This window comes from Primulina eburnea, chromosome 10, assembly GCF_022965805.1.
Source record: "Primulina eburnea isolate SZY01 chromosome 10, ASM2296580v1, whole genome shotgun sequence".
NCBI classification, from domain to species: Eukaryota; Viridiplantae; Streptophyta; class Magnoliopsida; order Lamiales; family Gesneriaceae; genus Primulina; species Primulina eburnea.
In genome coordinates this window covers 3,395,150-3,412,858 of record NC_133110.1, presented here as the reverse complement: position 1 = coordinate 3,412,858, position 17,709 = coordinate 3,395,150, and the positions used below count along the sequence as shown (strand labels likewise).

General features: G+C 31.4%; 2 protein-coding genes across 2 annotated transcripts; both read left to right on the top strand.

Annotated features, from left to right (window-relative positions):
• Positions 1–1,695: 1,695 nt before the first annotated feature.
• LOC140842568 (UDP-glycosyltransferase 86A1) lies at positions 1,696–3,980 on the top strand. The gene is made up of 2 exons (XM_073210561.1): positions 1,696–2,387; positions 2,850–3,980. Exons 1-2 carry the CDS (start codon positions 1,868–1,870, stop codon positions 3,836–3,838), a joined length of 1,509 nt encoding a protein of 502 aa, XP_073066662.1. The 5' UTR covers positions 1,696–1,867; the 3' UTR covers positions 3,839–3,980.
• A 570-nt stretch (positions 3,981–4,550) lies between these two features.
• Positions 4,551–9,445, top strand: LOC140842567 (cell division control protein 48 homolog D). Its single transcript, XM_073210560.1, has 9 exons — positions 4,551–4,769; positions 4,861–5,026; positions 6,116–6,344; positions 6,483–7,249; positions 7,398–7,619; positions 7,707–7,778; positions 7,887–8,168; positions 8,254–8,613; positions 9,015–9,445. Exons 1-9 carry the CDS (start codon positions 4,741–4,743, stop codon positions 9,303–9,305), a joined length of 2,418 nt encoding a protein of 805 aa, XP_073066661.1. The 5' UTR covers positions 4,551–4,740; the 3' UTR covers positions 9,306–9,445.
• The last annotated feature ends 8,264 nt before the right edge of the window (positions 9,446–17,709 follow it).

Genomic DNA, 17,709 nt, shown 5'->3' with positions numbered 1-17,709 from the left:
GAGACCGTCTCACACAAGTTTTTGTCTATATATTTATAATTTATTCCTCAAAATTTTATTATCATTCTACATCCATATTATCATTATTATTTTAAAATAAAAACATATTATTATAGTATAAAATATGGACTGAATAGACTAAGCACTTTGATAAAATCACGTAGTCACAAAAATCATTACCAATTTTTTTTTTTAATTTTAACATTATCTCTAAATTTTTAGATAAAAGTTATTTAATATATATGTACATAACATAATCACTATATCATTAAAAACCACGAAATATACGAGAGATTTGTTTAATTGTAATATTTTATTGTAGAGAATAAAATTCGTAGCAAACATATGAGTGGGTTTTTTTTTATCAAGATCGTCAAAAGATAGTATTTAGGAGAGTTTATTTTAAATATTTTTCAACTTATATATTAAATTTTCAAATATTTCATTGAATAGGAATTATTTAAAATAAATATAATTAGATAAAATAAATATATCATCTACTTGCTACATTTTCAATTCTAAAGAGAATGGAAAAGAATATTCTAATTTTTTTGGCATGTGGTTATTGTATTCTAGTTTAGTGGGTTCCCACTGTATTCAATGCTCCACTAATAAAAAATAATAATATTATTATTAATTTTACCTTTTAAAGTAGTGTTCTAACAAAAGGTAGACAGACGGTTATCTACCGTCTAGCGCCTAGGCGACTAGGTAGTCTAAGCGATTTTTTCAAAGCTTAAATTCATTAAGTGGTTCATGAATATTATGTTTGTATATGAAATATATATTATTATAAAATTTAAACTTGTCATAATATATATATATATATATATATATATATATATATATTAATAAATTTTTATATATGAATCATCCACATCAGTTTACTACTTTATTACAACCGTTGTACAATACTTCTTCTCTATTGGATTCAAACTCAAAATCCATGGATTCTTCCACCTCTTCATCTGATACAATTTTTTTTCGTGAAGTTCCCTTACATCTTCAACATTTGTCTCAACATCTTCATCTCCACCATCAACAATCCATCCTTGTGCCATAGTTGTTTCACTAGCAAGTAGAACATCCACTCTTTTTTCTTCTTGTTGATGATATTGGCATTGAATTGAACATAAACTAAATTGTTCCACCTTCCGGTATCTAGTCTATTTCTTTTCTTAGTATGGATCTACATTAAAAAAATATTAATATTGAATACATATATAAAAATATATAATAATAAGTATAGGAATATCATAATTTGTTTTTTTTAGGTGTAAACCGCCTAGACGGATTTTTAATTGTAAAATCGACTAGGTGGTTTTCGCGCCAGGCGGCGTCCGATTAATATGGTGGTGCCTAGAAGTTTCGACTAGCCTAAAATCGGGGCGGTTTTGGACCGCCCAGCACCTAGGCACCATCTAGACGGTCCTGAATGGGGATTTTTAGAACACTGCTTTAAATAAATGAATTTTCCTTTTATAAAATATAAAATTATATTAAAATATAAAATGTCCTTTGTTCTCAATAATCAATATTAAATGAATAATCTGTAACTATCTGCCTGTAGTGGTAGTTAGACAATAACATTAAATTACTACCAATAAAATTATTAAATTAATAAAAAAGGGAAATGAAAAGGAAACTTGACAATCGTCCCTTTTGTTTTTTTTTTACCTTTGTCCGACGGTTGTAGATGTGGAGAGACAGGGACAGCTCTCCTATCCTCAGCCTCAGAGACACTGCCATTTTACACACAGAATCGCCCACCAAATTCTCCACGCTTCAATATATTTTCCCCTTTCTATTCTCTCCACCTGAAACCCAAATCCCAAATCCACCGTAGAAGCATAATAAACAACAAAAAATGGCCGGAACCCATCGGAGGCCGCACGCCATAATGATCCCATACCCATACCAGGGGCACATTAACCCCTTTGTGTATCTAGCAATGAAGCTGGCGTCTCATGGATTCACAATCACCTTCGTCAACACGCAATCCGTTCACTACAGGATTTCGAGGGCCCAGCTGCGGACAGACGGCGCCGACATTTTCACCAAAGCTCGGGAGTCGGGGCTGGACATCCGCTACGCCACGGTGTCCGACGGGTTTCCTCTCTCGTTTGATAGATCTATGAACCACGACCAATTTGTGGAGGGGTTGCTACACGTTTTCTCCGCTCACGTGGACGAACTGGTGGCGAATTTGTGCAAGTCTGATCCGCCTGCTACGTGCTTGATTTCGGATACTTTCTATGTTTGGGCGTCGGAGATTGCGCTGAAGCATTGCTTGGTGAATGTTTCATTTTGGACGGAGCCTGCTCTGGTGTTGTCTATATATTATCATCTGGACCTGCTCAAGGCAAATGGCCACTTCGCCTCCGCCGGTGAGTGCTCTGTTTTTAGATATTCTTGGTTTCCTGTGGGATACTAATGGTCTTTTTAGCTTTAGCTTGTGTCGATTTCCTATGTATTGTATGCCAAGTTTGCAAATTGAGATATTGATAGACCCAAGATTATGGTTTTGAAGCGATTTGATAAATTTTGTGCGCAGTACATAGGTTTAGTATTGATTATAATACATATTTTTAAAAGATTTTCAAGACCTTTTTAGCTGTTTAACTTTGTAATATATGGAAAATGACCATACCAATTTACACCAAACTGTCATTGAACTGGAACAACGGTCACGGTGACCTTTCTAGTCCTTACTCATCTTGGTCTACCCTGAATTTAAAGGTTGCGAACATTGAGGGTGGAACTAGTATCGAGAACTTATGCATGAAGTTTGACTTTTTTTGTTTGATAAATTAGCCTCCTCGCCTAATTAAAGAATATGTATTTGTTAGAGAATAGGAAGGATATGATTGATTACATACCCGGAGTTGAGGCAATCAAGCCAACCGATCTCATGTCGTACCTCCAAGCTGCCAATATATGGACGGTGGTGCATCGCGTGATTTACCGAGCATTTGAGGACATAAAAAAAGCTGATATAATCATCTGCAACACAGTTCAAGAACTCGAATCCCAAACACTTTCAGCTCTATGCAAGAAACAGCCTACTTATGCTATTGGTCCTATTGTCTCTAGCTTCACAAACCAGACGGTTTCCACAAGCCTGTGGTCCGAGTCAGACTGTACACAGTGGCTAAACTCTAAGCCTGATGGGTCCGTTCTGTATGTCTCATTTGGTAGCCATGCTCACACCACTAGTAGACAGGACATTTGGGAGATAGCTCATGGACTACTAGCAAGTGGGGTGAATTTTTTATGGGTTGTAAGGCCTGATATTGTGAGCTCCGATGAGACTGATTTTCTCCCAGCTGGATTCGAAAATGAAATGAAAGGAAAAGGGTTGATAATTCAATGGTGCAGCCAGATTAAAGTCATCTCGCATTGTGCCATCGGAGGTTTTTTATCGCACTGTGGATGGAACTCCGTTCTTGAAAGCATATGGTGCGGCATTCCTTTGATCTGCTTCCCTTTGTTCACGGATCAGTTCACGAACTGCAAATTAGTCGTCAACGACTGGAGGATTGGAATTAATCTCCGCGACAGGGAGACGATAACCCGTGAAGAAGTGGCGGAAAAGATCAAATATTTGATGAGTCGGAAGAGTTCAAAGGAGCTCAGAAGCGCAGTCATGGATGTGAGGAGGACATTGAAAAACGCCTTGCCGAGCGACGGATCGTCGGAGAAAAACTTTAGCTTGTTCATGGAAGAAATCAAGGTTCAGATGAAGAAGAAAAGTGGAGCCAGTGTTGAGATTCAGGATCAATCTGCAAATCATGTTCGGGTTCCCAATGGAGTAAATCTATGTCAGCAGGCTACCTAATTTATGCTTCTTATAAATGTCATTGTGCTAAATAGCAAGGTAGTTTTTCCTTTGCAGCTTGTTTTCTTGAAATCAATTACAAAATGTATAGGATGATTTTTGCTGCTGATGAATGAAAAATTGTGGAATTAAATTTAATATACACCCAAATTTCGACAATCCCTCACCTTTAAAGTCAAAGAGCAACCCTTTCATTTTCCCCTCAAAATGTCAAAATTTCGTGGAAAACACATAAATGGTTGGTTATTCACATCTTGTTGTAGGCATCTTAAAAGTACCATAATATTTTAGTAGTCACAACTATATTTATGAATTTCTATAATTTCCTTAAATGTAAATCAATTTTGCATGTATATTTTTATATTTCCATACAATATTTTTCTAAGTTAGTATTACCAAACCAAAAATTACATTGGTGTATGCATGCTAGTTTCACACACACACACACACACATATATATATGTATATAGATTTTCTTAGATGTGGAAAACCAAGAGTTGCATATCAATCCAACTCATAAAACCATTACTATATGTGAACATTTTGATAAAAGAAAATTCAACAAATTGGGGAATCTTCGCTATATTTCTATATTATATTAATTAATATAAGATTAAGGAACATTCTAGAACACAAACAACCTCAATTCTCAAGCTTTGGTTGCATAAAATACTGAGAACAAAAATTTTTAAATTGTAATTTAATTTTACGGCCCCAATATTCGAATCCGCCTCAACGAAGAAAGCATCCGTTAAAAAATGGCACAAAGCAACGATTTTTATTTTACCTTTTCTTTTTCAACAAGAAATACTCCATATAAAATTTGATTGATATCCTCTTGCCCCAACACAATTTTCCATAAATCTCTCACCTGCATCAGAGAATTGTTGTTTCAGAACATCATGAGCAATCAAGCCGAATCCTCCGATTCGTAAGCGTTTCTCATTCTCAGATCTCTGTTGATACTTGTTCTTTTTCCTGGGTTTTGCTGAATTTTTGTGGGATTTTGTTTTCCTGTACAGAAAAGGTACAAAAAGGGATTTTAGTACAGCGATTCTGGAGAGGAAGAAGGCGCTGAATCGATTAGTGGTTGATGAGGCTATCAATGATGATAACTCGGTGGTGTCGCTTCACCCTGAAACTATGGAAAAACTTCAGCTTTTTCGGGGAGACACTATCTTGATCAAGGTTTTACCTTTTTTCCGCGTTTTAGTATTTTTGTTGGGATGATTTTGTGGGTTTTGTTGCCTATTCTGTGTTGTCCTTGAATTACGTAGTTTTCGCGTGAATGGCAAGAGTAGGAGATTCTGAATTTGGGAGTCGTAGCTGGACTAAGTTCTGTATTCTGTGATTCTGCTATTTGTTTTTTGTATATTGTTAAGTGGCTTTAGAGCAAAATTTCTTGGTATTGATTAGTAATGGCTATTTTTTGGATATAATTGAAGTGTTCTTCCATGGGCGATGGAGCCGGGAGCCAGGATTTTATAGCAAATGGAGAAACTTGGGTTCTAAAGTTGGAAAATTTTAGGCGGTGAAATTATATTTCTTATGTATATGGTACTAAAGTTTATGAATAAATTGAAAATGGAGAAGGACGCCTGCCATGCATGTGGTCCACCGTTAATGCTGGAGATCGTGTTTTCTAGGTCAAATTTTCTTGTGGGTTTTTGTTAAATCTGGGTTTTTGTGTACATAGTTTCAATAAGAATATAATTTGATTATTGCACCTTATAGCGGTGCTGATATGTATTTTTATGGAATTCAGTCATGGAAGCTCAATGGAAAAATTAGATATCATGGTACTGGTAAAAGCTCGAGTAACTCATGAAATAGAAATTTGGAACAACTGACTATCAAGTGTCTGACAGTTTGGAATTCTTACCTGCAATTTGACATTTATCACCAAAAAGTAGTTCTGGTACACCTGTTTCTCATACAGGCTGGTAGATCTTTGCAACCTTGTGTATTGACAAATTGCTTCGGGCATAATCACCAAAGCTATTGGTAATGCATTAATTGTGATTGCACTCAACTTTACAAATTGTTGCATATACCATGGGCAACTTAGATTTATTTTCTTTTGTTTTCTTTGTTCTTGTAATTTACAGAGTGACTTGCATTTTAATTGGTTCTTAAGATATTATTACAACAAATTAATTTCACCATTTCCTGCTGCCACTTGGAATCTTAAGAATCCAATGGTTTAGTTATATCACGTCGATTTTATACGTTATTTTAGAGGTTATTTCCTAGTTGTTCGTTAAAATTATGATACAGGGTAAGAAAAGAAAGGATACAATTTGCATTGCCCTTGCTGATGATACTTGTGATGAGCCCAAGATTCGGATGAACAAGGTTGTAAGAAGCAACCTCAGGGTTAGACTTGGAGATGTGGTTTCTGTCCATCAATGTGCTGATGTGAAATATGGGAAGCGAGTCCACATTCTTCCCGTAGACGATACAATTGAAGGGGTTACAGGAAATCTTTTCGATGCTTACCTGAAACGTAAGTTGAGAATTTAGTTAATTTAGGTCTCGTCACTCGTGTGAAAGAAATCCGGAAAATATCTAATTTCAGAGTTACCTTCCTTTTTTTAATGATTTTTCTGGTTACCACGTCTAACTTTTCCTATCGTGCACGCAGCATACTTCCTTGAAGCATACCGACCTGTGAGGAAAGGCGACCTGTTTCTTGTGAGGGGAGGGATGAGAAGCGTAGAGTTTAAGATCATTGAGACTGATCCTTCAGAATACTGTGTTGTTGCCCCGGATACTGAAATATTCTGTGAGGGAGAGCCAGTAAAAAGGGAGGATGAGGATCGTCTGGATGAGATTGGCTATGACGATGTCGGCGGTGTTCGCAAACAGATGGCTCAAATACGTGAGTTGGTTGAGCTGCCACTCAGGCACCCACAGCTTTTTAAATCAATTGGAGTGAAGCCTCCAAAAGGAATACTACTTTATGGACCTCCGGGATCTGGAAAGACCTTAATAGCTCGAGCTGTGGCCAACGAAACTGGTGCTTTCTTTTTTTGCATCAACGGACCGGAAATAATGTCAAAATTGGCTGGAGAAAGTGAAAGCAATCTAAGGAAGGCGTTTGAGGAAGCCGAGAAGAATGCTCCATCTATCATATTTATTGATGAAATTGATTCAATCGCCCCCAAGAGAGAGAAAACACATGGAGAGGTTGAGAGAAGGATAGTATCCCAACTCCTGACGTTGATGGATGGACTCAAGTCCCGTGCCCATGTTATCGTAATGGGTGCCACAAACCGTCCCAATAGCATTGATCCTGCCCTGAGGAGGTTTGGGAGATTTGATCGGGAAATAGACATTGGCGTTCCTGATGAAGTTGGGCGTCTTGAAGTACTTCGTATCCACACAAAGAACATGAAGCTTGCTGAAGATGTAAAGCTCAATTTTTCTATATTTTTATTGAATTTAACACATATGTACTTATCAAAACTTTTGTTCTCGGTCATCTGAAATCTTGATGATTTTTTGCTACTTTATCGCGGATTTTGTTCTGCCAATCTAATCTCTGATGATATTGCAGGTTGATTTGGAAAAAATTTCCAAGAACACACATGGCTATGTTGGTGCAGACCTGGCTGCTCTATGCACCGAGGCTGCCCTACAATGCATCAGGGAGAAGATGGACGTGATTGACTTGGAGGACGATTCCATCGACGCAGAAATACTGAATTCCATGGCTGTTTCTAATGAACATTTTGATACTGCTCTTGGAACTAGCAATCCCTCGGCTCTACGTGAAACAGTATGTGTAACTCCTACTGAACTTTGTTGTTTGTTGAATTTTTCATCTTGATCAACATCTTAATTATAGCACCATTGAGGGTTGTAGGTGGTTGAAGTTCCTAATGTTAACTGGGAAGATATTGGAGGCCTTGAAAATGTCAAGCGTGAGCTCCAAGAGGTATATGTATTTCAAGATATCGATGTCCTTTGTGTTGAATTTCTAGTTCTATGTATTGCAATGCTGGAAGTTATAACTCATTCTTTAATGCATCATTTTTTCTTGCAGACTGTTCAATATCCGGTGGAGCATCCCGAGAAATTCGAAAAGTTTGGCATGTCACCTTCTAAGGGAGTTCTTTTTTACGGACCTCCTGGATGTGGAAAGACTTTGCTGGCCAAGGCCATTGCCAATGAATGTCAGGCCAATTTTATCAGCGTCAAGGGTCCGGAATTGCTTACAATGTGGTTTGGAGAGAGTGAGGCCAATGTTCGAGAAATCTTTGACAAGGCTCGTCAATCTGCTCCTTGTGTCCTATTTTTCGATGAATTGGACTCAATTGCAACTCAGGTTCTTTTCACTTTCAATGTGTATTTGCAGTATCCATGCTGAATGCTTTTTCTGTCTAACACAATTGATTATTTTTTTCTTTCAGAGAGGAAGTAGTGCAGGAGATGCTGGTGGTGCTGCTGACCGAGTACTGAATCAACTTCTTACTGAAATGGATGGTATGAATGCCAAGAAAACGGTTTTCATTATTGGCGCCACCAACAGGCCAGATATAATTGATCCTGCACTGCTTCGTCCTGGCCGTCTTGATCAATTAATTTACATCCCTCTTCCTGATGAGGACTCACGCCACCAAATATTCAAAGCGTGCTTAAGAAAGTCACCTATTTCAAAAGATGTGGACTTAAGATCCCTTGCTAAGTACACTCAAGGATTTAGTGGTGCCGACATCACAGAAATATGCCAACGTGCATGCAAATACGCTATCAGAGAGAACATTGAAAAGGTTTGTCTTTTCCAGTTGCTTTGCATACTCAATATGTGTAACATTCTAGAATTTTATAACCATGTGGTGCTACAATTGCATATGTTATCCTGTTGTGCCAACAATTCAAAGTGGCAAATTAAATGCTTGTACGCTTTTAAGAAAATTTGAGTTACATATTTACTATTAATTTAGAATCAATGTTCATGTATTCGATTCCTAGGAGTAACAAGGTGGAACAATTGTTGGGAAAGAGATTATCAGGCTACAAGTGTAGGCAAATGATTGAAACATGCTGTTCAGATCGCTATGTAAATTTGAAAAGATTTGTATTGTGGCCTTTAAATCAGCTATGGTTTTTGATATATAATAATTTATATTTGTCAGATACAGATTTCTGAATCTCGAGTTTGCCTTTTTAGGATATTGAAAAAGAGAGGAAGAGAAGCGAGAATCCAGAGGCCATGGAGGAGGATGTCGAAGACGAGGTGGCTGAAATAAAGGCAGGACATTTTGAGGAATCAATGAAGTATGCTCGGAGGAGTGTGAGCGATGCTGACATTCGCAAGTACCAGTCATTTGCTCAGACATTGCAGCAGTCGAGAGGATTTGGTACTGAATTCCGGTTTGCTGAGAATAGCAGCGGTGTTGCTGCATCGGATCCTTTTGCATCTTCCGCTGGTGCAGCTGATGAAGATGATCTTTACAGTTAGGTTGTCTTCTTTAGTTTCAATCAAAATCTCGTTTCATGTCTGGAACAATGGGATTCGTATGTTTGTTAAGTTCAATTTTTGAACTCGTCAATTTGCTGCTTATTACAAGTTTATAATGTATTGTTTTCTCTTCTGTTAAATTGTTGGTGTAATAATAATAATAGCGACTATTCAAACTAAAATCAGGTTCAGCATGCACACTGTGAATTAAATAAAATGTAGAAGCACATCGCATGATTCAACAAACGAGGACTACTTAAATTAATTTAGTGGTCTTTAATTGAGGTTTTATATATAATATTCCCCAGGGTATATATTATAATAATAATTTAAGTAATATTACCCAGGGTATATATTATAATAATAATTTAAGAGAGAGCTATATGACATCAAATATATATAATTATATTTTTTGTATTATAACTTGCATTTTGTTCATTTTTTTGTCATATTATCGGTCATTTTATGGTTTTCGTCTGCTAATTTATATTTTTTCAATTTTAGCCCTTTTACATAGGAATACTGACCTGACACAGGAAAATGTTGATGTGATAGCTGACATTGTTGACGTGTTCGATACCGCTTCAACACTCCAATGAAAAAGAAAAACATTGAAAAAAAATACAAGTAGTAGACTAAAGTTGTAAATTGAGTAATATTATGACAAAAAATAAAAAACGAGCAAATTACAGGATATATATATATATATATATAAACTCAGAAAGAACTCTAAGATCATATAAATATATAATAAACTAAACTATTTATATAATATGCAATCAAACTACATATTCATTTCATGGCTGATGTTAGTACTGTATGTTGTAATACAATATTTTAAATCTAGTGGTGATTTGGATGTAATACTGTGAAGTTCCAAAATGTAATATTATATTGAAAAAAAAAGGTGATATATAGATAATATAAAAAAAAACATTTTTGAGACTGTGTTACGAATTAATTTTGTGAGACGTATATCTTATTTGAGTAACTCATAAAAAATATTAATTTTATGTCTAAAGTATTGCTTATTGTTGTAAATATGAATAATGTTGACTCATCTCACGGATAAAGATCCGTGAAACCGTCTATAAAAAATCTACTATAAGTGTGTGTGCGTGTGTGTGGAAAATGAATAAAAACAAAAATTGGCCCTATAAGTTTGTCAATGTAGATTTTTCATGATCTAATTTATCAAAATTTGATCTTAGTTCAATAAAATAATTTTTTACATATTTAATTGATTGTTGTCAAATATTACTGAAATTTTCGATGTTATGTGAGCACTTTGACTGAAATCATATTGGAAATTTGTTTTTATGGTCTTGTACGATAGTAGGCATCTATGTTATCGAATTTCAGTTTTAATCTATTAATAATTTTGTTTTTTAATATAATTTCATTTAGTTTTTCGACGTGGAGCTGGTATAGCACCAATGTAGCACTGATGTGGCGGTGATGCGAATATTGTCATCTCAGCACTCCCAATATAAAAAAAGACTAAAATTACAAAAAATCGAAATATACGATACTAAAATTGAAATTTGATAACATAAATTATCAAAATTACAAATAAATAAATATATGACAAAAAATATAATTTTCTCAAATCTTATCGAGGCCAATTTACTGCCGGGCTATTTTTGAAATTTTCCTAAATATAAATATTATCTCTTACTAGAAAGAAAATTTACTTCTCCCGATGCCCTGGCGGCCCTTTCATTCCTTAGACTTGAGACATATATCTTATTTGGGTCATCCATGAAAAAGTATTACTTTTTATGCTAAGAGTATTACTTTTTATTGTGAATATCGGTAGGGTTGACCCGTCTCACATATAAAGATTCGTGAGTTTGTCTCACAATAGACATACTTTTCTAAAAATTAAAATTTGTTTTTTTAAAAAATTAATTGGAATCATTTTTTTTATTTATATTGTGTTGGTAGAATAAGATTCACAAAACACGCTTTTAGTAAAACACATTTTTTCTATATTTAGTTTAGTATAAATAGTTCATTTTCTTTCTTTAGATACAATTTGGAAGCTCATTTCTCGAACAATGAAGCATCTCCATTTTCTGAGAAAAGTTCTTATGAGTCTTAACATATTGGATTAGTCTTTTATCATATTAGACGAATAAATTAATTAAGAACTTATATACCTTACTTTCAAAATTGTTTTCCAAATTAAAATTCAAGCAATTGATTTTATGTTATATAATAAATTATAATGAGCATAATATATAGAACGAACTGAACCGAAACAAAATTTGAAAATATATATCTAAGCACCAAGTATAAGTTATAATAACCTAAAAATCAACCAAATTATGGATTTTATAGATACATAAATAATAATTTATATATGTAAAGCACACTAAGGACAAATAATTATCAATTTAAAATATTTGTGACTAACTCATCAAAATATTATCAAACTAATTAAATAATAATATTGATTACAAAATATAATCTATAATATTCAATTAAAATATTATTTAACTTCATACAGAACTTTTTTACCTTTTGCTTTAGAATTATATATCATAGATAAATTAATTTTCATATACATTAGTTCATAAATAATTTTTTAAAAAATATATAATTCATATTTTTCATCAAGCTATCAATTACAATAATATATATATTATGTATTTGTATGTGTTTAGTGATTGTATATTGTTGGGATTAGAAAAGAATTTAGATGGGGTGAATAAACTCTTTTAAAAATATATGCTATTAAATTTTGTCTTCGATCGTTTTTAGGTGGTTGAAAGATTTTCTCAAACGATTAGAATATGAACCACGTGAAAAGTGTGGAAGACGATTCAATATTTTTAATGATATTTTCAACCGGTTGGCAATTTAAACAACAAGATATAGTTTGAAATGTAAAAACTTGTGAAAAGCAAAGAAACGGGAATTTTATGGATGTTCGGAGAAAAACGCTCATACCCCCTTCTTCCTCTGTAAGAAGGATTCCACTAAAACACTTGTATGATATATATATTTTTTTAAAAAAATTGCTACTAAAATAATTTAATTTTTTACTATAGCTAACTATCTAAATTTTTCCATCAGATTCATATTTTATGATATTATTAGTATATTAACATTCATGATTATTGATATAAATTATACTAAATAATTTAATAAATTATTTACTTTCAATTTTTAGTTAAAAAATTATAAAAATATATTATTATTAAATTTCATATTATTATATACTTATCATGTTATTGTATTATTACATATATAATTATTTTTTCTTATATTTTTTTTATACTATGATTTATTACTTAATTAGAAACTACACTAAAATATAATTACAAAATTGCAGTAAAATCATAAAATAATATGTAGAAAGAAAATTAAAAGAATAAAATATTTAAAGTTAGTATAAAGATGAAATAATAGAAAATTTACAATGAAAAACGTTATTATTCTGTTTACACTTTTATAAGTATAATAATAAAATATATATTCTTTTAATTTTTTAATGATTTTTTAAATTAAAAAATATATTCTTTTAATATGTTTTCTAAGAATTATGTAGCAAGAAAATGTTATTTCTATAATGTATTTTTATTATCAAATATCAATTCAATTTTTATGTAACATTATTTTCAAAGTTTCTTATGTTGAAATTTCCTATTAAAAAATATAAAAAAACACTATTATGATCTTTATGTATTTAATGATTATGTAGAAAATTTTTCATGCAACTAATCTAACAACACAAAATTTATGAGAATAGTAGAAAATTTACAATGAAAAACTTTGTTATTTTTTTTACACTTAGTATAATAATTAAATATATATTTTTAAGAAGAAACTATATTTTTATTAAAAAAAGCTATTCTTTTAATATTTTTTTGTAAGAATTATGTATGAAGAAAATATTATTTCTGTAAAGTATTTTTTATTATCGAATATCTATGCAATTTTTATGTAATATTATTTTCAAAATTTCTTATTTTACAATTTTCTATTAAAGATTTTTTAAATTGCAAAATTATGATAACTGATTTTAGAATTGAAACTAAGAAAAGATTTAGTCTGATTTTGGTTCTACTGATCTTGATAACCATAATCAGGTTTAGCTTTAGACATTTAATGTATAAATATTAATCAATCTTAGTAGATATTTTAAATATCACAAAATTTTTGTGTAATGAATTTATAAATTTGTTGTATGTATAATCTTTTTTCAAAGTGCTACTAAAATCTTTACTTTTCTTACTATAGTCAAACTCTCCAAATTTTTCTAAGAGCTTCATATTTTATGAGATTATTAATATATTAACATTCAAAATTATTGATATAAATTCTTCTGATAAATTTATTAAACTATTTACTTTCAATTCTTTGTTTAAAAATCCATAAAATATGTTAATATTAAACTTCACATTATCATATTATTTTATATTTATCATGTTATTCTACTATTGGACATATAGTTAAATTTTTTAATATATCTTATTATTGAAATGGTATAAATTATTACAATCAATGTATGTTTATAATAAAATCATAAAAAAAAATGTATAGAGAAAATTAAAAGAATAAACCATTTAAATGTAGTATAAAGATCAATTATTTGATAAATTTAATATTGGAGTTACATTTTATTATTGAAATGATATAAATTATTACAATCAATGTATGTTGTAATGACAATTTATTAGCATTTGTTACAATTTTAGATATATATTAATAAAGAAGACATTTGTGTCTTACAATTTTACATATATATCCTTATATGATTTTTTGAATTCATATTAATAAAGAAGACATTTGTGTCTTTTCACAATTGAAAAACAAATGAGTGATCCACATTTTTATAGGGATATAGGGATATATATTAGATTACATGACTTGCTCCCCAAATAGATATCATTGTCATTGAATTGTTTTAAGTATTGATCAAAATTGGTAATCCAACAATAAACTTTTGTATTAGAGCAGATTGATGTTCCTTAGGTTATATAAACAATCTCTACGAAACATTTCACTATATCTGTTTTTCTTTTTCAATCAATTTCAAGAAAGATCTCTCTTGAATTCTTTATATATTTTTATTGGTTTTGACAGCTAAAAAGTATTCAAATTTCTTTATATATTTTTATTGGTTATATATATTTGTTTCTTAGCGATTTCGGTTATCTATGTCTTCAAATTTCAATCTCAATCGTGTATTTTTTTATTTTTAACAATTTTAATTTAGTCTTTTTTATTGAGAATCCTGATATAACACTACATGCGTCAATGAAACATCAGCGCCACGTCTGGAAGAAGAATAAAATTGCATAAAAAAAATTTATCAGACTAAAACTGAATTTAACAACATAAAATACTAATATCGTAACAAAACAAACATAAAAAACAAAAACAAAAAGCATTTTTTTCCTTTATCTAAATGGCTAAATGCTCTATATATCTTTATAGAATCAGTCTTCAAATTCGCATGTTGTGAAACAATTATTACAAAATAACAATTTCGGTAACGAATTTGGATACAAAAGTCTGAACTTAAAAAATATTTAAACAAATATAACTTTTTAAAGTGTTTTTATTAAAAGCAGAAATTGTTTTAATGTTTGAATAATTGTTGAAAAGTGTTTTTTGTTTTTATAATTTTAAATAAAAAAAATAAGAAGAAACTCAAAAACCAGAAATTCTAACTTAAAAAATATATATTTTTAAGTGTTCTTTTAAAACAATTTTTTTAACCAAATAATATGTTTTCGTTGACATCTCCCACCAAACAGACTTTGGTTGATTTTTAAAATTGATGCAAACCGTCATCGATTAAAATCGAATAAAAAAATACAATTTGGTTTGGATCAATGTTCGATTTTTTTAAAGTGTGAATTGTTTTATATTTGGTACTAGGTTGTCCGCCATATTTAGGCACATAACCTCAACTATTACTGACAAAGTACTCTTTTCATAAATTAAATTGAATAAATTTTGTAGGTACTTACTTATGAGTAGGTCTCTTGTTAGACTATCTTACGAATTTTTATCTGTGAAATAGGTCAATCCTACCGATATTCACAATAAAAAGTAATACTCTTAACATAAAAAGAGTAATATTTTTCATAAATGACCCAAATAAGAGATCTATTTGAAAAAATACGACATGTGAGATCGCCTCACATAAATTGTTGTCGGAACCCTAAATAATATTGGATTCGGGTTTTCGATTCAAATTATTATTTTCACGGAGGAATCTACTTTTTCTTAATTTTCAGTCAGTGGAATTCTTTAACCTGGCCATAATTTCACTATGAAAAAATCAAAATTGCGGAAAACCCATCTCTTTTATTTTTAAAACAGAAGCTTTCTAACATCGTATGCTAATTAATGTGTATTTCTCATTTTATACTTGTCTAAATATACAAAATTCATCTTAGGACAACTAAATAAAACACTTGCACGAAGGTTATATTTTGTAAAATTCAGTTTAATTTACTTCTTATATTAGTTTTTCTTGTTAGCATTAGGGATGTAAATGAACCAAACGGTTTGCGAGCTATTCGAAACTCGGCTAGATAAAAAGTTCGTTTGAGTTTGTTTGTTAATCATATCAAACCAAGCCCAAGCTCGATTTTGAGCTCGAAAATTTAATCAAACCAAGCTCAAGCCTAAGGATATTCGGCTCGTGAGTTCGCAAACATGTTTGATAATAGGCTCGTGAGCTCGAGCTCGAGCTCGGCTCGTTTAGGTGGCTCATACTCGAACTCGAACTCGGCTCGTTTAGGTGGCTCACAAACATGATTTTGGAATGTTCAATAATATACTTATTTATGTTTTTTTTTCTCTTATTTGTGTCGTTTTGGTTATTTATGAATGAATTTACATTTTTATGTCTGATTTGAAAATTTTTTAGATATATTTAATTTTTAACAAGCTCGATTCAAACTCAAACTCGAGTTCCATTCTATGTTTATCGAGCTCGAAAACGAGACGAGCTCAAGCCAGGATTGTTAAACATGTTAAACGAGCTATTAATGAATCAAGCTCGAGCCAGGATTGTTAAACATGTTAAACGAGCTTTTAACGAGCCGAGCTCGAGCCTGGCTTGATTAACATGATAAACGAGCTTTTAACGAGCCGAGCTCGAGCTTTTAACGAGCTCAGTAATTTCAATACAAACCAAACTCGAGCCTGATAATAGAAGCTCAAATCGAGCTCGAACTCGAGCTCGAGCCTCAAACAGTTTTAAACAAACCAAGCTCAAGTCTGATACTGTTTGGTTTGGTTTGGATCGTTTACATCCCTAGTTAGCATAAAATGTTATTAGCTATTTTTTTTTTCCTATTTGGCATAGTAAATTATCGAATAAATAAAATTAAATACCCACAAAATGACTAAAGAAAGAATCAAGATAGCTATATGTTTCAAATATAAAAAAAAATTCTGATTTTGTATAAGAAATTTTTTTTTACAAAGTCTTTTGAGCATGTTGTCTTTTATGGCATTACGCTTAATTAGAAAAAAAAAATGATTTCCATATATTAGCAAAATCAGTTTAAGACTCACATATTTTATTATTTCTTCATATGTAAATAATACAGATAGTAAAATAAAAACATAACCAAGTTATATATGAAGGATAAAAGCATATTTAAATGTCATACTAATCAAAATATGGAGATCTAAGCTTCTACTTTAATTCGCGGATTAAACGCCTATTATTATACATGGGGTTTCACGCAATTTTTACTTTTCACGGGTCAATTATGAGCAATTCTCTTATAAAAAAATAATTATTATAAACCGTAAATCGTTATAAAATTGTATCGAATATTTGTGGTCAATTTAATGATGCAATGTATAGGGGGGTGTATTCAAAGTGGAAAATTTATTGACTTTTAATGACTTTTGTAGATTTTAAAAATCTAGAGGTATTCAATCAAGACTTTTGCATACTCTATAGAAGTCTTGTGGTATTCAAAATAGACTTTCGTGGAGTTTTAAAAAGTCAAGTGGTATTCAACACTGACTTTTATAAACTCTATAAAAGTCTACATGTATTCAAATTTCCATGGACTTTTAATAACTCAATGGAATTCATTGACATACAAACATTAAAGCCTAAGGTACAACTACAAATTGTAAAAAATTGTATTTGGTTCACCCCAAAGATTTGAATGGATTTTTAAAACTTCTAACTCTCTCTCTGTCGCTTCACATGACATAATTTCATATCTTCTCTCCTCTCATCTATTTACTCTCTTAAATTTTCGAAGTGTATCTCTATATATATTTTCATCTTTCTTTTTCAAATTTTTCATTTTTTGGCTGATTGTTCATTTAATAATTTTTTATTTTAATAACACAGGGAAATTTTGAATTATAGAATTGATTTTATGATTTTAAATTTATGATTTATACA

Excerpts from the sequence above, each read along its gene's own strand:
- LOC140842567 (XM_073210560.1), top strand. The coding sequence starts at position 4,741 with ATGAGCAATCAAGCCGAATCCTCCGATTC. Across the intron at positions 5,027-6,115 it reads GAGACACTATCTTGATCAAG|GGTAAGAAAAGAAAGGATAC; the intron begins GTTTTACCTTTT and ends ATTATGATACAG. Across the intron at positions 6,345-6,482 it reads TTTCGATGCTTACCTGAAAC|CATACTTCCTTGAAGCATAC; the intron begins GTAAGTTGAGAA and ends TCGTGCACGCAG.
- LOC140842568 (XM_073210561.1), top strand. The coding sequence starts at position 1,868 with ATGGCCGGAACCCATCGGAGGCCGCACGCCATAATGATCCCATACCCA. Across the intron at positions 2,388-2,849 it reads TGGCCACTTCGCCTCCGCCG|AGAATAGGAAGGATATGATT; the intron begins GTGAGTGCTCTG and ends TGTATTTGTTAG.